Below are 22,409 nucleotides of genomic sequence, written 5' to 3' on the forward strand. Positions count from 1 at the left end.
CTCTCAATCTGTCTTCCTAAGTTGCCTGGACTCTAAATATGATTCATTTTTTTTCCTTGACTTTTCTGATCAGAATTCATTTGGGCTCATTATATACATTGTTGTAGATAAGTTAAGGCAAAATACTTGCCTCTTTTTGTACCATCTTGGCCCTGGTATAAACTGCAATATAAGTTCCTTTAGATCAGGGACTATTCTATGAGTCTTTTCATCCTTTTGTTTCAGATCTTTGCAACATTGGGACTTAGCTTTCACTGAAGAGTTAGCCTCTTAATATCACAAGCTGTAGACCTTTAGTGTGTGCACTTTATTTTATGCAAAGGAAAGTTTTAAAAAAGCCTGATTTGAGATGCATAGAGGGAAGGAATAAAAGGAAGTATAAAGTGTAAAGGAATGGAGTTATAAAGGAAGAGGGGAGAAGTTCAGAAAAAAGTTGAATGTTTTTATATTGTATCTTGTTTTGTTGTTTTTATGGAAGATTTAATTGACTTCATTTTTGTTGTTGTTGTTATTTCTTTACACTTCTCTGTGTAAGTCATTATTGTTTTGTTTTTAAAAACAACATATGTAGAATAACCTGTATTCAAGACTAGAAGGGACCATAGATGTTTATCTATGTACAGCTCTTTCAGCTAAGATTTTTAAAAAGTCCTGAATCTGCAGATTCTGTCAATCAATAAAATAGTGACTGGTAAAACTAGCTTCTCCTTTCCTTTGATTTCCCCTTTAGTTCTCTCTTCTCCCCCCCCACCCCCCCCACCCCCTTCTTCTTGCTATAGCTTTCATTTCTAGAACTGTGTTGGAGAATGGAAGACAGTGAGCACTCCTGCTTCACCTGTCTTACTGGAAAACTTCTGCTTTGTTTCTGTTACCAATAATGTCAACTGCCATCTCCAGCAGTCCTGATTTATAACTGCCCCTAGACTCAGATGCCTCCGGGAGCCCAGCCCTCTGGCATTGACATCCTGCTCGCCTGCAGGTCATGGTGTGAAGGACAAGCAGCAACAAAGAATGCCAGTTCTTAGTTTAGATATTTTGATCATATAAAAGAAAGATGCTTATTCCTACTGCTATGGGGTGTGTGTGTGTGTGTGTGTGTGTGTATGTGCTTATTTTTTTGGGGGGGTTATTTCTTTTAAGACATTGCTTTATGAATCATATTGGGAGAGAAAAATCAGAGCAAAAGGGAAAAATCATGGGAGAGATTAAAAAAAAACAGAACAAAAAAAAAAAGAGAACATAACATGTGTTGATTTACATTCAGGTTCCTTAGTTCTTTTTCTGAATGCGGATGGCATTAGTCTGTTGGGATTGCTGTGAATTGCTGAACCACTTAGAAGAAACAAGTTTTTTTATTTTTGATCATTGCACATTGTTGCTGTTATTGTGTACAATGTATTCCTGGTTCTGCTTGTTTTGTTCAGCATCAGTTCATGTAAACCTTTCTAGGTCTTTCTATAATCAGTTTGTTCATCATTTTTTATAGAACAATTATGTTCCATTACTTTCATATACCACAGCTTGTTCAGCCATTCTCCAGTTGATGGGCATCCACTCCTTTTCCAATTTTTTGCTATCACAAAAAGAGTTGCTACAAACATTTTGCACATGTGGGTCCTTTTTCCTCCATTGTGATTTCCTTGGGATAGCAGTGCCATTACTTGCTGGATCAAAAGGTATGCACAGTTTGATGGTCCTTTTGGCATAGTTCCAGATTGCTCTCCATAATGGTTAGCTGTTTCACAATTCCACCAATAAAACATTAGTGTCCCACTTTTCCCACATCCCTGCCAACATTTGTCATTATCTTTTCCTGTAATCTTAGTCAGTCTGAGAGCTGTGAGGTAGTATGTCAGAGTTGTTTTAATTTGCATTTCTCTAATCAATAATGATTTAGAGCATTTTTTCATATGACTATAGATGGCTTTAATTTATCTGAAAATTGTCTGTTCCTGTCCTTTGACCATTTATCAATTGAGGAATGACTTGTATTCTTATAAATTTGACACATTTCTATAATTTAGAAATGAGACCTTTGTCAGAAGCACTGGCTGTAAAGATTTTTTCCCCAGCTTTGTACTTTGCTTTTAATCTTGTTTCTGTTAGTTTAGTTTATGCAAAACCTTTTTAATTTAATGTAATCAGAGTAGTCCATTTTGTCTTTTGTAATGTTCTCTAGTTCTTTGGTCATAAATTCTTCCCTTCTCCAAAGTTCTGATAGGGTAAATTATCCCTTGCTCTACTAATTTGTTTATGGGATCATCTTTAATACTCAAATCATGTACCCATGTTGACCTTATGTTGATATGGGGTTGTGAGATGTAGATCTATGCTGAGTTTTGGAGCAATTTTTGTCAAATAGTGAGTTCTTATTCCAGAAGCTGGAGTTTGGCGGTTTATCAAATACTATATTACTGTAGGCCTTGATTATTGTGTCATGTGTAACTAATCTATTCCACTGATCTACTATTCTATTTCTTAGCCAGTACCAAATGGTTTTGATGATTGCTGCTTTATAATTTAGTTTTAGGTTTGATATTGCTAAGCCATTATCCTTTATATCTATTTTTTCATGAATTACCTTGATATTATTGACCTTTTGTTCTTACAGATAAATTTTGTTATTATTTTTTTCCAGTTCTAAAAAATAAATTTTTTGCACTGAACATCTAGACCAATTTAGGCAAAATTGTCATTTTTATTATATTAACTCAGTCTACCCATGAGCAATTGATATTTTTCAGTTTAGATCTGCTTCTATTTGTGTGAGAAGTGTTTTGTAATTGTGTTTATATAGTTCTTGGGTTTGTCTTGGCAGGTGGACTCCCAAATATTTTATTTTGTCCATAGTTATTTTAAATGGAATTGCTCTTTCTATCTCTTGCTGATGGGCTTTGTCAGTAAATATAGAAATGCCGATGATTTGTGTCAGTTTATTTCATATCATGCAACTTTTCTAAAGTTGTGAATTGTTTTGAGTAGATTTTTGGATGATTTTCTGGGATTCTCTAATATGTCACGATATAATTTGCAAAAAAATTCATGTAAATAAATGTTATATTTTTATTGTGCTTATCTCTATAATTGGACCTCATGGTATAGTGGATCATACAACACCTTTGAAGTCAGAAAGAGCAAGGTTCAAGTTCTGCATTTGACAAATACTAGCTATATGACGGCTGTATGATTTTGGATAAGTAATGAATATTTTTTAATACTATAATTTATAGATGACTTACTCTTATGCAAAAGAGACAGTAGCATCCACACCAAATGTTCCCAAACTGATGAAATTACTGGTCCATGCTTTTGATTTAATTTGATTTTTATTATTTTTGCTTCTACCATGATTGATCATCTTTATAATTTTCTTATTAATATTCTTTGCATCCCAAGTATGAATTCATATTAAACCTGAATTTTTTTTTTTTGGAGTATATTACTATGTCTTCTAAGAGTGGCCTATTTAAATGATCTTTTTCTGATTTTGATAGTGTTGAGTATTATATATTTATGCAAGTATTTATTCATTTTGTTTATTTTAATGTTTGTTGACATTTAATTCCATATAGTAGTTTCTGATTTTTTTTTCATTCCTTGTGAATTTCTTCCTTTCATTTTTAGTTTGCTAATTTCTAATTTTTTTAATAGATTTTTTTATTATAGCTTTTTATATATAAAACATATGCATGGGTAATTTTTCAACATTGACCCTTGCAAAAACTTCTATTTCAACTTTTCCCCTCCTCCCCCACCTCTTAGATGGCAGGTAATCCCATATATGTTAATAATTTTTAATTTTTTTTGCTGTATGTTCATTTCATTCTCTCTCTCTCTCTCTTTCTGTCTTTGTCATATTCTCCCTCCTTTCTTTCCTCTCTCCTATTTGTTCCCCTTTCCTTTCTACCACTGCCCTCCTCCCTCTTTCTCTTTTCCTCTCCTTTTCATTGTTTCTCTCTGCTGCTTTCAGTTTTTAAAAAAATACATTCTTCTCATAAATTTTGACATGTATCTCTGCCATCATTATCTGGGTGGCTGTGTATGTATGTCTATACATTTATCTATGTCTTTATTGTTTGAATGATATGTTTGACCTATTCATTATTGCTTTGCTTTCTTTTTTTTGGGGGGGGGTGAAGTAATTGAAGTCACTTAGGTGACTTGCCTAGGGGTCACCCAGCTAGAAGTGTTAAGTGTCTAAGATCAGATTTGAACTCAGGTCCTCCTGACTTCAGGGCTCTATCCACTGCACCTTCTAGCTGCCCCCCCTCTATTCATTATTTAGGTTAACATTATTGATATACTATTTAAATTTTTACTTTTTATTCATGTTTTCTTTATGGTATAGAATTTTTGTGGCATTATTGTTTGAAAAGGAAACATTTAACATTTCCTCCTTTCTCAACTTGTGAATTCTTTTATGTGCCCTATCAAGTGATCAAGTTTTTATAAGTGCTTTGGATTGCTGGAAAAAAAAAATTCTCAAAGTACTGTGAACCTTCAGTCCTGTCTTTTTTTTTTTTTTTTTTAACACTTCAGATCCTTTATTTCTTCCTTGTGCTTTTAGATTATATTTGTATAAATATGTAATATATACTTTTAAATTGCCTATAATTATTTTCTTATTAATTAAATCTTTCTGTGGTTATTTTCTTTTACTTAGGTGCTATGACATTTAGTGCATATGTATTGGTTCTTTTTATCTATGGTTCCTTTAAATATAAACTTTGTCATTTTCATTCCCTTGACTGTTTTTTTTTCCTTGTCTGAGATAATGATCTTGCCAACTGAAGCATGATAAACTCTTATTTCAATCCTTTCATTTTAACTATGATTCTTTGTTTTAAGTATTTTTCTTTTCTCTAGCACATTTGTTGAGTTTTACATCATTCTGCTGTTCTCAGTTTTCTGGACAAGTTTTATATTATTCATATTAATGATAAAGAGGGTTGTTGTTTTTTCCCTCTTTCAAATCCAGTTATATTTTTTCTTCTTAAAAACAAATAAACAAACAAAAAACCAGGATTAGTGTTATACTGTTTTTGTTGCTTGCAATAATCTAATCTTAGTCTGATCCTACTGTCTAGTACAGTGCCTGGCACTTGAGGATAGGGAAAGGGACTGGAGTTGTGGTTCATAACTTCTAGGTAAGGAAACACTCTCGATTGATGAAAGCCATTGATGTATATCTTAAGAGAGTTGTAATGGATGAGCAGAGGTTAAGTGACTTACCTTGGGTCACACAGTCACTGTATGTTAGAAGCTGAAATTGAGCTCAGTTCTTTCCCGCTCTGAGGCTAGCCTGCACAAAGTAAATACTAAAGTGCTTGTTGATTTACTTAGTCTCTTCCTTTTCCACTTTCAGCTCAGGCAAAATCACTAGGCTTTGGGTTGTTGTTTTTCTTTTGTAATCAAGTATAATGTGTTTTCCTTGGACTTTCTCTTTTATCTTCCTTCTGATCAAACTCTCATTGCCCTTTTGGATCTCAAAACCCCTTCATATTCTTAAAAATTATTGAGGACTTCTCAGAGAACTTTTGTTTATGTGAATTATATCTATCAACATTTATCATAATAGAAATTCAAGCCATAGTATTATTATAAAAATAGTTTGGGCTATAAGGAACCCTCTACTTAAAGGCTATCAAGGATTCCCCCAGCAGTTTTCTGGATCACACTTTGAGAACCATGACTCTAAGGTTTTGCTTCTGAATCTGTAAGTCTAGCATCTTAGATAAGATGGAATTCCCAAGTATTAGTAGTTCTGTCATGCCTTTTCTGTATGTAAGCATTTTTGAGCTTTTCAGATTTACTTAGCTTTCTAAAATTTGTATCACTTGGTTTTCATTTAAAAGACAGTTTACCACTGTTTTCTTCAGGAGAGCTTAGATGTTACTAATTCTGATAAAAATTTATTTTCTTCTTATGGGATTATGTACAATTTTATGAGTTAAACCATTTTTGGATTCAAGACAGTTTTCTCTTTTTTGGGTATGTTATATTCCAATTCTTTTTTTTTCTCTTGTTGATGGTAAATTGTACTGAATAATTCTTAATTCTTACTATATTCTGTGACATATGATTTGTTTCTTCCTGGCTCTAGAAATAGTTACTCTTTGATTTGGGCATTCTGGAGTTTAGCAATCATATTTCCTGGTGAATTAGATGTGGATATTTTCTCTGATATTATTCTACGGATTTTCTAGTTGTGCTTAATCCTTTGGTTTCAATATGATTTCTTGTTTGAGTTCCTGAAATATGTTATTCAACCTTTTTGTTTCATCATCTTTTCTTTTATTTTCTTTGTTTTCATCATCTTTAATTTATTTCTCTTGAGTCTCATGTCCTAGGTCGTTAAAAAAATAATCCCTCACACAGTTTCATGTTGTTATCTTTTGTCTTGGCTATTAATAATAATAATAATTCAATAAAAATTATTGAATTTTTGAATTCTGTTTCCTGTTATTTTTTTCAGGGGAATCTATTTTTTAAAAGTTTTCTGTATTACATTTTATACCACTAATTCTTGTTTTGAATTTTGTTTTGAGAAGTCTAATTCATTTCTTGTCTCTTTTTATTCTTTTATTAGATCTTCCAACCATTCTTACACTCTCTATGAATCCTTTTCTGAGGTTTTAGTTATAATTATTGAAGAATTTTCTTTTTTACAAATTGTTCTCCTGATATTCTCTTTACTATATAGTATTTCTAAAATTATAAAAGAAAGTTTTGTTATTCATTTTGATTTCCCTGGGTTTATTTTGATTTCCCTTCTTTTAGTTACTCTTAATTATTTGGCATATTTCAAGATCATAGGGGCAAGTTGGGTTTATATGCAGCCTCTCATTCAGCTGTCTTGCGAAGAAGTCCTAAAAAATCATTTTAGAAATAATTTTGTGATTTAATATCATTTTTAAATCTTTATGTATGGGTTAATCTTATTGTAATTTTGTGTATATCCTTCGTGCAGGGGCAAGCCAAATCTGGCTTAATGCCAGTGTTTTTGGTATGGTTCAGATAAGCATAAATTTCACATTTTAAGATAAAGTTTTATTGTATATAAAATTTTAAAACCATTCCATAAAACAAAAAGACAGCAGGCCAGATTTAACCCTTGACCCTAAAGTCAAGGTCAACTAGTTTGCTAGTTCTTACCTTATTGGATGAGTCATAAAACCAAAATTAATTTTAAATAGTATTAAAAAGCACTAGTACTATATCCATTTATGGAAATGTGCCAGATAAATTTTCTTGTATTATTTGCTTACTTGATTTCATATGGCTTTAAAAAGTTATTTTAATCTTTGTTGCTATCTCGACCAGAAGGTAATTTAAAAATTTTTAAAAGAAAACTTGTTTATCTGGGGGGAAAAACACTCAGCTCTTTACCTAGGTATAGTGGAAAGAGCGGCAGATTGGGATTCAGTACATTTGAGTTTTAGTCAAGCCTTTGCTACTAAATAGGTGTCTATCCTTGGATAAATCATTCCTTGTGCCTCATTTCCCAATTTGTAAGTTGAGGGCTAGATCATATGAGGTCTAGTGTCTTTTTCTACCCTTAAACTTCTATGAATTTAAACTTCTGGTTTTATCCCCTTAGTTATCCAATTTGTTGTTTTATAATAGGACATTCTCAGTGTTTTTCCACCAGAGGGCCTCAGTCCTGCATGGGAGAAACTATCCCTGTGAATGAAAGGGGAGTTTGATTTCTCCATTGATAGTCTGCCTGAAAGCAAGAAAGCTTTGTTCTTTTATTTATTTATTTATTTTTTAAAAAATAAGCAGAAATCCTATTTCTTTATATGTGTTACCTCGTCCATTCTTACCCCTCCTTCTCACACTCCTACTCCCCCAGCCAAGATTGAACTAGAGTTCAGAAAAAGCTTATCAGTGATGGTGGTCCTAGAAATTATTTTATTAGCTTTGCTAGCATTGTATTTTCAAGTGTTAAGTATAAGTAAGGTTTTGCACCATGGAGGCATCATAATATAGTAAAATGAGCAGTATTTATTAAGAAACTTGGGTTCTAGACCATCAATAACTTGATGGCATTGGTAAATAAATTACTTCTTTGCTCTTCATTTTGCCCATCTCTCGAGGAACTAAAGACTCTATAATAATTATTCAAACACTACTTTTATATTATCTTTATCTTTTAAAATTACCCTGAAGCATTTTGTCTAGCTTAATTTGAAAAGGCAGTATTATATAAATTTTTGTCTGAGATTTCACTGGTATGGGGAATTTAACATATTCATATCACAAGTTAGGTCAGATAATCTCTAAGTTTCCTCTACTTTCTAAAATTCTGTGTTTCTCTTGCTGTGTGATGGTTATTCTTTGAAAAGGTTCTTATCATTACATACGCAAAAATGAACAACATTTTTGCACCTAGGCTAGCTAGTATTAGTGATAAAAATAAATGTACAGGTCTCTTTGACATTAGAGAGTATCATGGATTTTCAGAAATTGGAAGGAACCAACTGGGCATCAATTCCACCCTTACTAAAGCATCAGTCTCCTCTATAATATCCCTCTGGCTTCTGACTGAAGACCTCTTCTAATGGAAAGTTCATTGTCTGAGTTAACTCATTCCAGTGATTGCTAAGATGCTTTTCTAGCATTGAGTTGGAATTTGCCACTCTTTAACTTCTAGACATTGATTTGTCTTTGGTCTCCTTTCCTGGAGAAATCACAAATCCATTCTCTTTCCCATATATACTTTTCACTTGTTTGAAGATAGTAATCATAGAATTAGAGTTTGAAGGGATTTTTACAAATAAAGAAAACTGAGGCACAAGAGAGAGGGCATAATTTGCCCAAGATCACATAGGTACTAAACAGCTGAGTGGGAATTTGAATCTACCTCTTCTGATTTCTACTCTAGTGTTCTCTCCACTGTACAAATCTGCCTCCCATCTAACTATATCTTATCCAGATCAACATTCTCATTTCCTTCAATTTCAAATCATCTCATGTTTTTGTTATTCTCTTTTGGTCACACTTCAGTTTGTTAATATCTTTCTATAGTAGAACATTAATGATTGTCATCATATTCCAGAGGAGGTCTGACTAGGCCAAAATGCACGGATACTGTGATCTCCTTTATTCTGGCTAGTTTCCTCTGGGTCTTGGTTTTTCTTCATTTGTAAAATAGAAGAACAGAATTAGATTAGAGTTAAGACTGCTTTTTAATTTGACGTTTTATACTTAAGTATTTGATGCATTAGGATAATGTTATCTTAGAGAATATTATATCAACTCCTTATTCCAAGTTTGTAGCTAACTCTCAGGTACCTTAGAGTACAATAAGTTATATAGTAAACTTTGGGGTCTTAAATTTGAACTAAAACCTTTCCAATTCCACCCTTTACTCTTAAGTCCTTTTGTTTCTGCTGAAGATATTGCTTGAATTCATTCTATTGACTTGTCATCACCCTCTCTTAATAAACATTTTAAACTTACCTCTTATTGTGGTTATTTTCTTTTGACCATTGTTTGCTTAATTCTCCAACTTTATCTTGTACCAAATATGCTTGATTTCCTACATATGCCATCATGAAAACCAAATGAAAAAGAAATTAGAAGTGAATAGCAGTGTAAAAAGAATGTCCCAGAGATTCACTGACAGATTTCCTGGTAGCTTTTTTTTCCCTTTCTTTCTCAGATTTCATTTAGATCTACTTTGGGTCTATATTTTTCTATTATTTTGAAGGTGTTGATCCAGTATCATGTGGATGAGGTGAATGAAAATGTTTTTGTATCTATAATGATCAGTGGTTGTTTTTAAAGTTTGTTATTTTGAACGTCCTTTGAAAAAGATATGTCTGAGATGTATTATGTATGTTAATACATAAATATTATATTCCACAGTATGTTAATAACTTGAGTTCATTTAATATCTTCATTTGATTTCAGGTTATGTGGACAATAGTCAAAATACTTAGGCATCCATTATGGATAGCAGAGATTTAGCTAATAAGATTTACACTGTTTGCTCTACTTTGTGACAAATTGAAGAGTTCTGACCTCATGAGCAGGTTATACATATCATCAGATTACAACATATAATATGGCTCTATTCAGTGCGAAGAAAAGGCCTTGAAATTGATGTCAGTTGAAATAGCTCTTAGAGATTTAGGAAAAGGAGAACAAGCCAGTTCTTATAGTAGTAGATTGTGTAAATGATTCGATGCTGGGAGAAAAGTAGCAATTTTGTCATTTAGCAAAAAGAGTCACTTGAAGTTGTTTACATAATGCATTTCATTCGAAATGGGATTTGTTCTGATTTCAATCCTTGTGTCCCCTGCTTGTTGTACTAGATCTGGAAAAGACCTTTGATCCAAGTAGTTAGTCAACAAGCATTTCTTATTCACTTAGTTTTACGAAGACAAAAGGAAAATAAAGCCTGATCTCAAGGAGTTTACTTTCTGAGGGATTAGACTGTGTGTGTGTGTGTGTGTGTGTGTGTGTGTGTGTGTGTGTGTAAGAGCAAAATGAGAAGATAAACTAAAAAAAGACTGAGACTTTTTAATAAGAATTATAGGATGTGGTGTTGAGAAGGAGCGTATTCTAGCCACTGAGGATGGTATGAATGTATGGAAATGTATGGTAGTTGGAGAATTTTGTGTTCCATAAGGCTAGTGTTTGAGCATAGAGTGTATAATGGAGGGATCTATAAGAAGTTTGGAATGGTAGCAAAGAACAAGATTGTAAAGGGTTTTAAGCCAGACAGAAGAGTTTAGATTTGATTTAGTGTAAAATCTTTTGCTGTTGCCCTTTGCTAAGATGTTTGCTTTATAGGGCAATGCTCTTGATGAAGTGGGGGAGTATTTCCTTAGAGCCCTGATTTTTCATATATCTCAGACTTTTTTTATGCTGCCATATATCTACTATTGAATCTTCTGCCCACATACTTTATAATCTTGTATTCTTTTTGGCTCATATTGTCACTTAGTAATGTTTAAAGAGTAAGGCAAGTGGAAGTAACTTCTAGTAGAATTACAGGAAAAATATTATACCATGAAAAGGTAAGTGTGGAGATATCCTGGGGAATCTTGTATGCCTGCCTCATTTAGCACTGCTTTTCAGATTTTGATTTAATCCTGCAGATTTTCTTTGGTATATGTCTGCAGTGAAGTTTCAAAACATGAGACTGCTAACCCTAGAACATTATTTTTAGTGGGAATATTTTAATTAAAATTAAGAGTTCACACAGGAAAACTGCCTGCTTAGGCTTTGGTTAACAGCTTTTAATTAAGCAGTTGTATTTAAATGTGAATCTACAATTGTTTAATAATAATGTACACCAGATGGAAACTCTATGAAATTCTGTGTGCATACAGGAACTTGACAAGAGGAGTCGGTAGATTTAGAGAGATTCTAAGAGCTGTTGAAACCAGAACCACACAAAACCTGCGAATGGTAAGTTGACTTAATGACTGTTGAAAATAAATAAGAGTTAGATATAAAATTTGTATCATACAATTTGTTATGACATAGATTTGCATGTATCATGAATACGCTTATCTATCTATCTATATAAGCATATAGGCAAGTAGACTCTGTAAACGCCTAATATAAGTGAATTTGCTTATAAGGTTAATATTTGTTCTGTCCTGAGGTATCAGTATATTTAAAGGAGTTCTAATGTATTTGAATTTATCAAGCAAATAGTAAATACCTATTATGTTCAGAACACCTCTGAGATAATAAGCATTTAGTGCTTGTTTCATGAGAATAGGCCCCAGAAGAGATATTCAGTTTAGACAAAACACTTGCTTTTATCCTTATGGAATTTATAGTTCAAGAGTCTGCAGAAACTCTGCATATGTATGTATGTATACAAACATGTACGTATATGTATATTATGCATGTATATATTTATAGTTCAGCATATGTATGTATATTCACATAGTATGTAACAGTCCAAAAATATGTGTGTGTGTATGTGTGTAGAAAAAGAGAGAAAGCATACATAGGAGTATTCATACATACTTAGGCCATAATTTTATATAAATGTGTGTATGTAGTTTTCACAGACTATTGAACTGAAAGTGTATATCTTTGTATATATATATATATTTGCATATATATGTAACCAAATGGGAGCAATCAAATTTAGCATCAGCCTGTTGGCTCTGGAAGATCACCATGAAGTTTTACTGATTTGTTTTTATAATTAGTGGTATAGAAACATGAACATAGTCACTTAAAATAAGATGTTGATTGGCATTATAGCTGATCTATCCATTCATTTATTCTCTCTTACTTTTTGAGCCCTTAGTTTCCTCTTTAGTGTAAAAAACATGAATGAGAATTCCCTAGCTTTATCTTCCCAGCAGCTCCTGGTCTATGGTAGCTTCTTCTTAAAGATTGTTCCAGTGTTGATAGCTCATAATAGACTTAAACCAATATGAGTAGATTGAAATATCTGGTTTTTCCTCTTATCATCTAGGACATCTTCTACCTTCTTCACAGACTATCATGAATCCTTTAACTGCAACACAAGAGTGTTAGGTGAGGAAGTATCCCTCAGAAGTTTTCAGCATGAAGTGGGTTTTGGAGGGAGCTAGCAGAATTTTGTTGCTTAGTCTTAGGAACGGGTCAGACAACCTTTGGTGCTTGATGCGGCCCTGGCTGAAGGTCTGGGGAGTGGCGTGGATGAGCCTAAATGTCCTCTCTGGTGAAGGCTCATTTTACTTTGTAACTTCTCTTTCACTTTTGCACCCTGCTTTATATTACATTTGCGTACCATATTTGGAGTCAGCAGATTTGATTTAAAGTCACTGCTTTTTCCATTTCCATTTTAAAATCACTTTACTGTTCTGGGTCTCAGAAAACACTTTCTTAATCTGAAATCACTGTATAGATGTGAAGCAGCATCAGCACCTTTCACTGTTATTAGCAGCAGTAGAGAAATCAGTACAACCACATTTCTGCTATCTACTTCACAAGAGTTTTGTGAAGATCAAATGCGGCAGTGCATATAAATTACTTTGTTATAACCTCTGTGAGGGCAGGGACCATATCTTATTCCTCTTTGTATTCCTCTTAACATACAATGCAGTGTGGCTTGCACATAGCAGCCATTTAATGAATGTTTGTTGCATTGAACTGTCATTCTACTTGGGAAATATTTGCTTCATGACAATAATATATTTGTTAAGAAGCTCTTTTAGAACACATAAAGAGTAGTGCATATGTGGGTAAACATTATTACCATGCATTCTTTTTCTCTTAAATTTATTTCCCCTGACATTCCATAAAATTTCTCAGTTGATCAGTGTGTGAGGTCTTTAATATTTCTATTCACTATTAAAATGACAAATATTTGTATGAATTTTTAAAAAGCATAAACAAAACCCAGATTTTCAGAATTGATTAAATATGGAACATAATCATGACCCAATTATTATTAATTCATTAGAGTAAATGAATTCTTCTTTTTCTACTTGAAGGATGAACACTGAGTCTTACCAAGACTATTTGCTGGCTATTAATTTCAAACTTGATTACTGGCAGATGTTTCCTGCTGCAGTCTAAAGGACTTGTACTTCTGTTTTCTTCTCAGTTTCATTTGCCTGTTGAGAGTTTGTTAGGAAATAGTTCAGTTTAGACATAATCCAATAATGGGAACCCAATAGTATTGATTATTTTAGTTAAGAAGAGAAACTTTTGTAAGACCAACACAGAAAAGCCACATTTATTCAAGACTTTAAAAAAAAAAATCAGGCCAGTGTCACATATGAATTAGTTAATGTTAACTAACTTTTAATCATTGTTTGTTAGAATCCAAATTCTATTCCCAATCCCTATATTTTTGCCCACCTGCATTTTCGATTTCCTTCACAGGTTAATTGTACAATATTTCAGAGTCCGATTCTTTTTGTACAGCAAAATAACAGTTTGGTCATGTATACTTATTGTGTATCTAATTTATATTTTAATATATTTAACATCTATTGGTCATCCTGCCATCTGGGGGAGGGGGTGGGGGGAAGGAAGGGAAAAATTGGAACAAGAGGTCTGGCAATTTCAATGCTGTAAAGTTACCCATACATATAACCTGTAAATAAAAGGCTATTTAAAAAAAAAAAAAAGAAATCCAAATTCTACTTCAGATATGAATAGATCTCTGTGCTATCTTATTATTCATTTACTATAATTGACCTTGATTAAACTGTTCATACCTTTGGTCTTGTGTTTGGCAGTGTTTTTACTGACATAAGACATTGGGTGGGTCCTTGGACTGTTAGGTAGATTTTAGGCCATTTTTGAACATTAAATGTGGCAGAAGTATACAGTTTTTAAGATGTTTTTATACAGTTTTTAAGATGAATTAACTAATAATTGAAAATTGATTCTTTGTAGAGTAATAGGATGCCAGAGCAAAAACTCCTTTAAGAAAAAAAAAATTGCTTTTTTTTTTCACATATTAATTTAGGTCTGACCTTCCTACCTTTTAAAAGCCTTTTCTAAGTTACATACGTTGTTCAGTCATTTTCCAGTCATATCTGACTCTTCATGGCCCCATTTGGAGTTTTCTTAGCAAAGATACTGGAGTGGTTTGCCATTTCTCTCTTCAGCTCTTGTTTTACAGGTTAGAAAACTAAAGCCAAGTTAAGTGACTTGCCAGGGTCATACAACTAGGAAATGGTTGAGGTCAAATTTGAACTCTGGAAAGTGAGTCTTCCCGATTCCAGGCCCAGTTCTTTTATTGCCCCAGGTGGTATAAAAGTGTGAGATAATAGAAAGTGCTCTGAATTCTGAGTTGTCACAGGCTTAAGGGCAGTCATTTAACCATATAAACTCAAGTTTTCTCATTTGTGAAATGTAGATTGTACTACCTTATATGATTGTTAGAATCTAGTGAGATGATGATTATGTGGTTTATGCAGATTAAACACTTTTAGAGCACTTTAAAACCATGGAACTTGTGATATATGGGACTTAGTTTTTACATTGTTGTTGTGACTTATTTGTGGTGAACCTTAGAGTCATTGAATGTTAGAGAGGAAAGGATCTTAGAAGTAGAATTGAGAAGGAAAGTTTTTGTGAACTAATGAAAAATTTTCCTTAGGCTGGTTTATGGGTCTGTAGATTAGTATTTGGGGAAACAAAGACTGATTCTGACCTACCTTTTATTTATTAGATAATGGATATTAGATAATGGATAAGGGAACTGAGGCCCAAAGAGAAAAAGTTAGCAGGTCACATGCGGTAGAACTGAGACTCAAATCCTGGCCTTCTGACTCTTATTCTGATTTTCCCTTTATCACAAACTACAACTTAAAGATGGCCCAGATCTGAAAAGATGTGGCAGCAGCCCAGCATCTAGAGCTTATCTTCATCAAAGCAAGCATGAGGACTAGTAAGCTCCCTGATGCTGGGCAAAGGGGTGAAGAGGGGAGGGGAGATAGTTTGTGTGGTGGGAGATGAGGAAAACACTTCAGATGGAACTTCTAAGAACTTTGAAATCTCCTTGTACTCATTGGGTACAGTATGTGATGGAGTGTTTTTTTTGTTTGTTTGTTTTTGTTTTTTTCTGTAGCATGTATTCTTTGGCTAGTGAGAGGAGGTTATCTTCTGTTGGCCTCAGCTTCCAGAGGAAGTCATTAGTTTACATGAGTGAAATGGGATCAGAATGGAGTTGTAATGAAGGTTTAAAGAAAACAGTGTGTGAACTATTTAGTTTCTCAAAATTGCATTCATTTCTTTTCTTTGCAAAAACCTCTAAAGGGGCTAGCAAGTATGAATTTTTAAAATTTTGTATATACTTAAAAGCCATTGGGAATTACTTAGAAATGATAGAAGAAACTTTGTCATTATCATGTAGTTATCAGAAAGCACTAAGCCGGTGATTTGGTTGCATTTAAGTTTCCATGTGGTGTTTTAAAAGATTTTAAATTGATGGAAACCTAAAGGTAATTTTCTTTTGGAATATTTTTATTATTGGAAAACTCATTTGCATAGAAAATCAGTCTCTTATATGGACTAGAGAGAAATGAAATTCAGGCTTTTAGGGAGTATTTTATCTTAGTGCCTTAGACATATAGTAGTGGTGACTTAATATTTGGTAAATGAGCAAATACTTTTAAAAAATATTCATTTCAGGGGTTTATGTGGGAGAGATATATTTGGAAATAAAGGTGATGGAAAAACAAAAGGTGTTCATAAAAGGATAATTAAAAATACTCATTCAGTTTAGTAGTTTTGCTGTGACCTGCACATATTAAGAAGATGAAATATTTTGCAGAATTAGTTTGATGAGTGAGATTTGAATTGTGAACGAGGGTTGATTCTATCAATGTAGATGCTCCCAAAACAAGGACAAAAATTAGAAGTTAGTCTTTGTTCCTTTGTTTAAGAGTCTTGGGTTGACTGGCCATGTGGCTCTATTGCTCAGTGTTTTAGTGATAAAAATAAAAATTTCCCCTCTCATTTCATAAAACAAATGTGATGGTAAATTAAACTGAATTAAATTTACAAAGCTTTTGTTGAGAATGCCTGTAAGAGTAATGATGCCTGCAAGTATCAAAAGAACCATAGGAAGCAGAGTTAGGGATTTGTCAACTTATTTTCTGTCATAGAATCCCAGATTCTCACTCTTGGAAAGTGGTTTAGCAATTTCATTTAAACTTTAATGACAGAGAAACACTTCTACAGCATTTCAGTAAACAGTCATCCACTCTTTTCTTGAGAACTGTTTTTCCAGGAAGCTTATTCCACTTTTGGATATTTTTAATTATTAAGATTTTTTTCCCCTTTTACGTTGAGTCTAAATCTGCCTTCCTGCAACATCATTTTCCTTGTTTCACCCTCTGGAGCCTAGGAGAACAAGTTTATATAACTTGTCCTATATAATAATCGTTTCCCCTCTAACCTTTTAGATTCTTGAAAGTAGCTCTCTCCTATTATCCCTGAGTTTTCTATTAGTCTTCTCTTCTTCAGGCTAAACACATTACTTTTCTCTTGGGGACTTTCATTTGTAAAGTAGTGAAAGCCTTGGACTGGATGGTTTCTAAAGTCTTTTTCCATTCAAACATTGTGTGACCATTGGGTGGATATCCTGTGGGAGATAAAAAGAAAAATTATGGAAGAATCTGAGCAATCAAATCCTTGGAAGAATTCTGATCTGGAATTGTGAAAGGAGTCTCCAACAAAGAATTGGAAACAACAGTAGCTCCCATTAAAAAAAAAAACTGTTATAATTTACAAAGACCTTTTTTAAAAACACAAAACAAAACATAACTCCTGTGAAATCTTAAGAGTATTATCTCTATTTTACGTGAGTAAATGGAAGATCAGAAATGTAAAGTGAGTGACAGATAGAACTTGAACCTCTGCCCTCTAGTTCCAAATCTGTAGCTTTTTTCACCACACAACATGATCTCTTCATGCCTACTATGCAGAATATTGCCATGTCAGATGCTGAAATGTTGTGTTAGTCAGTCCATAAATATCCTGGGCCTGGCACTGTAGTAGTTACTGTAATTGCAAAGAAAATTGAAGGATTCTGAATGAGTCAACAATATACTTTAACGATGGAATAACTTTTAAGTTCCTTGAGATGGAAGAAATACTCATGTTTGTATATTAATTAAAACAACATTTATTGACATCTTCCCTAAGTGCTTGGCCTTTTTCTTAATTCCCAAGCTCTGAGCTTTCTGTAGCATTTGATGCTGGTGTTTGTCTCTGTGTTGTCTTATCTTTTTCCTTGTCTTGAATGATACTGCTCTCTCCCAATTTACTTTCTGCCCCCTGGACTTTTATTCTCAGGCTCTCACTGATTCTCATCCATTGGCTTGTATGTGAGTGCCCCGTAGAGTTATACTCCATGTCTTTTTTTTTTTTTTAATATTTCCTATCCTTAAAATATCTGCTCACATGGCTTCAGTTATTGCTTGTGATGACTTTTACATCTGGGTATCCAGCCAGTGTTTCTTACTAGAGCACCAGTCCTCATGTCCAGCTGTCTGCTGGACACTGCAGCATGAGGTAGTAGAAAGAACAAGGTTTTTAAATCATAGGGCTTGGGTTCAAATTTTTAGTTCTAATATTTAGTGATGCTGTGACCTTGGGACAAACGTGACCTTTGGGCCTCAGTTTTCTTTTCTTTGTTTTATTGATGTGTTTATTGTACATTGCAAGCATTTATGAATTACCCCAACTCAATGTTGTCTGTTGTAACAAGTAAAATAGTTAAGCAAAACTAATGATAGAGTGCATGCAATATTTCATATCTGTAGTATTCCTCCCACCTGTTTTTAAAGAACAGATATCTATTCTCTCTCTTAACTATACCTAATGGGAAAAAAAGAAAAGAAAAACAAATTCTTTGTATGGTTAAACAAAGCACACTCTCATGAACTGTATACAAATACCAGGAGGTGGATAATATTTTTCATCATTGACTCTCTGGGATCTTGGATTATCATTGTATTGTGTGATTCTTAAAATTTTGAAATTTTTTTTTTATATTGTTGTTCTTATATAAAGTGTTTGCCAATGCAGCTAGGTATCACAGTGGATAGAGTGGCTTGGAGTCTAGAAATCCCATGTTCAAATTTGGCATTAAAAACTTATTAGATGTATGATTATGGGCAAGTCACTTAACTTCTGTCTGCTTCAGTTTCCTCTCATAAAATGGAGATCATTATATTATCTCCTGTAGTACCTATGTGAATAGTACAGATAGAGTTTTTTTGGACAATCAAAGAGATAATATTTGTAAAGCACTTAGTAATGGTGACTGGTATGTAATAGGCACTTAATAAATGCTTGTTTCCTTTCCCCTCTTATAAGTTTGTAAAAGTCCTCACAGTTGTTAATTTTTGATATTGGTGATACAGTGTAATTTGTTCTTCTAGTTCTGGATTCACTAACCATTAATGCATGTCAATCTTTTCCTCTTTGAATTCATCTTTCTTCCTTTCTTATATTACAAAGATATTCTTCATATTCATATCCCACAACTTGTTTAGCCATTCTTCAAATGATGAGCATCCCTTTAGTTTTCTTTCTTTTTTGTCATCTCAGGAAGAAGTACTATCAATATTTTTGTACATATAGGTGTTTTTTTCCCTGTTTCAGCTTTTGAAGGTTTAGGCTTAGAAGTGGTATTGCTGGAAACATTCACTTTTAATTAACTTTTTTTGTGTAATTCCAAATTATTTTCCAGAATGGTTATATTCATTCACAGACCCACCACAGTATAGCCTTGTCATTTTTCTTGTTTGTCATCTTTGCCGATATGAAGTATATGAAATGGCATTTCAGAATTTCTCTAATTTTCATTTCTCACTTAGGAATGATTTGGAACATTTTTTAATAGTTATAGTTTTGTTTCTTCTGTTGAGAACTGCCTATTCCTATGCTTTGACCATTTATTAATTGGAAAATGGCTATTTTTCTTATAATTTGAAACAGTTACTTATATATCATGGAAATGAGGCCTTTATGAGAGAAACTTTGGGATAGCCTCCTAATTGGTCTTGTTTCTAGTTTCCCTTAAAAATAATCAATTTTCTATCCAAATAGTTGCTAAATTGATATTCCTAAAGCAGAGGGCCTCAATTTTTTTAAATCAGTGAAATGAGGGAAATAAAATAGATTATTTCTAATGTCCTTACTGGTTTTAACACCTCATTAGGTTTAAAACTGTGATTCTACCCTTTCTACCTAGTGAAGGTTGTCCCATTAGTAGTTAGAAATCAATATTACCAAAAGAAAATCCATCATTTTTTCCCTAAAGCTATATCTGCTTTTGTCACCCTTCTTATGATTAGCAGCTTCTAAACCATGACATCATCTTTGACCATTGTGGCAAAGTCCTATTGATTCTACTTTTGTGGTTTCTCTCACCTAGTTTCCTGTCTTCCAAGGGCATATTACTTTTCATCAAGACCGTTGAAATAGAAGAGACTTGTAGAAAAGGCATTGCTGTATTTCCTCATGATGTGATCCATTATTGGATATTTCTTGCGAAATATCCCTTGTTCCCTGTTTGATGATGCCTTCAGTTCATGTACAGATTTCTCTCATAAAGATTTAGTAAAATGGGAGAACAAACAATATGGGATGGTAGTTTTTGATGTTCTTTTTGTTCCCTTTTTTAGTATTAATAAGTCTAAAGTTTGTTCCCACTCCTTTAGGTATGTGAACCAAAATAATACATGGGAAGCACATTTGAGAGTACAAAGCAAAATGTTGTGGGATTTTTATCATTTTTCATTTTGTCATTGTTTCCATATCACCTATTAAGGGGCCTTGAACCTAATAGGTGCTTAGTATATCTTTGTTGAAAGAAAATTGATTGTTATTGACAAGATATCAGGAGAATCTTTCTGGACTTTTGAGATGTGCTTTGAAGAATGGATTAGAGCACGCTAGGTAAATTGGGGCTAGAGGTTAGTCTAGGCAGAAGGAGTATGTGTGAATATAGTGTCAGTGGTGGGAAAGTACAGAGTATTTGAAGGACAAATAGTAGTAGTCCATTTTGTTAATAGTATATACTAAAAAAAATAGTGTGAAATAATTCAAACAACAAATAACTCATGGAACTAGATGTTACCATATTGTGAAGGGCCTTGATTGCCCAACAAATAGTATGAAATTATCCAATAGTCACTGAGTGCTCTTGGAGAATTTTAAATAGAGGGAATAAATTCATCGTGACTCTGCAGAAAGGAGCTTAATTGAGCAAATTTTTATTTGCCCTTGGTGAGAAAACACTTGCATTTCCCTTCTCATTTGTTAATAGCATGAGGCATGAAATTTGACTCCCCCCCCTTTTTTTTTAACCATTTGTGATAAATAAGTTATATATCCAAATAAAGCCCTGAAATATATGGCGTTATGTTAGGAAGAAGGAACATCAGTTTATTTGGGGATAACTGATAACAGAAAATGGTGGAAATCCTCTATTGTTTCTTGAGAAATAGGTATCAGATAGTAATAATCCCTCCGAGTTTTTTATGGATTTTCCAGCCAGTACAGTGGGACCTGTTGGTGGGCTTTGTGCTTACAAATTAAAAGGTGTAAGTCCACTTATTGAGACTTACCATTTCATTATAGAACTATCTTTATGAAAGCAGTCTCTGGTAGGATCAATAAAAGTCAATAATCATTCTTATTCATAAAAACAAGTTATTGAAACTTTCTGGTCAACCAAGGGAAGGAACACTGGACTTATGAGGATCTGGGCTTGTCCACTTTGTCACTGGTTCTGTGACTTTGGACAATTCAATGCAAATCAATTCAACAGGCTGTTATTAAACACTTGTTTTGTTTAGCACTGTGCTAAGTGCCTGGAATACAAAGACAAAATTGAAATAGTCTCTGCCTTCAGGGAACTTAAAAACCTACATTATGAATTACCTTTATGAGATTTGCAATTGGAATAATAATACATAGCACCATCAACTTCCTATGGGTTGTTATAGTCAACTGGAATGACATGTTTAGTTATATAAACCATAACACTGTCACTGTTATCAGGAGCAAGTTTCTGTTGTAAGTCAAAATGTCAGTGTAGAATTACCAATGTTTATTTTCTGTTTTATCCACAGACAATAGCCAGGCAGTTAGCAGAAATTTTGTTAAGGGGTATGTGTGAACAGAGCTACTGGAATCCTCTGGAGGATGCTCCATACCAGTCACCTCTCGATGATCCCCTCAGGAAAGGAGCCAATATGAAAAACTACTCTCTCCACCGAAGAGCCCGAGTATACACAGGAGAAAAGTATGGGAATTCTTTGCCTTCTTTTTTATATACTTGTTATTAGGAAATAGGAGTAAGGAATCTCATAAGTGTAAGGTCTGATTTTTCTCCTTTTAAAAAAAAGGAAAGAAGGCCAGGTATGTTTACCCAGCAATCGTGGAGGAGGAGGTTGGTGGATTGCTTAAACTCAGGACTAAGTGACTTAAATAGGGGTTAAGCTGATTGGGTGTTGTCCATACCAAGTCTGACAATATAGTAAACCTTTGGAACATATTTTGGGTGGGGGAACATGTTAAAATTATTTAGGAGGTAAATTAGCCCAGGCTGGATATAAATAGAGCAGGTCAAAATTTCTGTGCTGATCATCAGTGGGATCTGGTCTTTGAGTGGGTGCTGTACTTCCTTCCTGCTTGAGAGAGAGAGAGAGACCCACTCTTTAAAAAAGAGGGGTGGAATGCAGGGCAAGAAGAGGAAGCTACTTCATTATTTAAGGATTATTTTTGCATTAATTTATTCACTCAACTATTTATTGAGCATGGGTGATTAGAGTATAATTATAAAGCATCTGAATTTCTGTCTATTTCCCTTACAAACTTTCATTTGTTTTTAAGATTATTATCCTCTAACATGCAGAAGCTAGTGCTTCACTAAGAGTTATACCTCAATCAGTGGCAAAGTTAGT

At 33.5% G+C, this 22,409-nt stretch overlaps 1 protein-coding gene across 7 annotated transcripts in view; it reads left to right on the forward strand.

Annotated features, from left to right (window-relative positions):
• TTC7B (tetratricopeptide repeat domain 7B) overlaps positions 1 to 22,409 on the forward strand; it is a 310,918-nt gene that overhangs the window by 97,563 nt on the left and 190,946 nt on the right. For all 7 annotated transcript variants that reach the window (XM_031952351.1, XM_031952352.1, XM_031952354.1 and 4 more), the window contains 2 exons: positions 11,346 to 11,424; positions 21,576 to 21,748. In XM_031952351.1, coding sequence (XP_031808211.1) covers positions 11,346 to 11,424; positions 21,576 to 21,748 — 252 coding nt within the window. The remainder of the gene's footprint in view (positions 1 to 11,345; positions 11,425 to 21,575; positions 21,749 to 22,409) is intronic.

Source organism: Sarcophilus harrisii, chromosome 2 (assembly GCF_902635505.1).
Source record: "Sarcophilus harrisii chromosome 2, mSarHar1.11, whole genome shotgun sequence".
In the NCBI taxonomy this organism is placed as follows: Eukaryota; Metazoa; Chordata; class Mammalia; order Dasyuromorphia; family Dasyuridae; genus Sarcophilus; species Sarcophilus harrisii.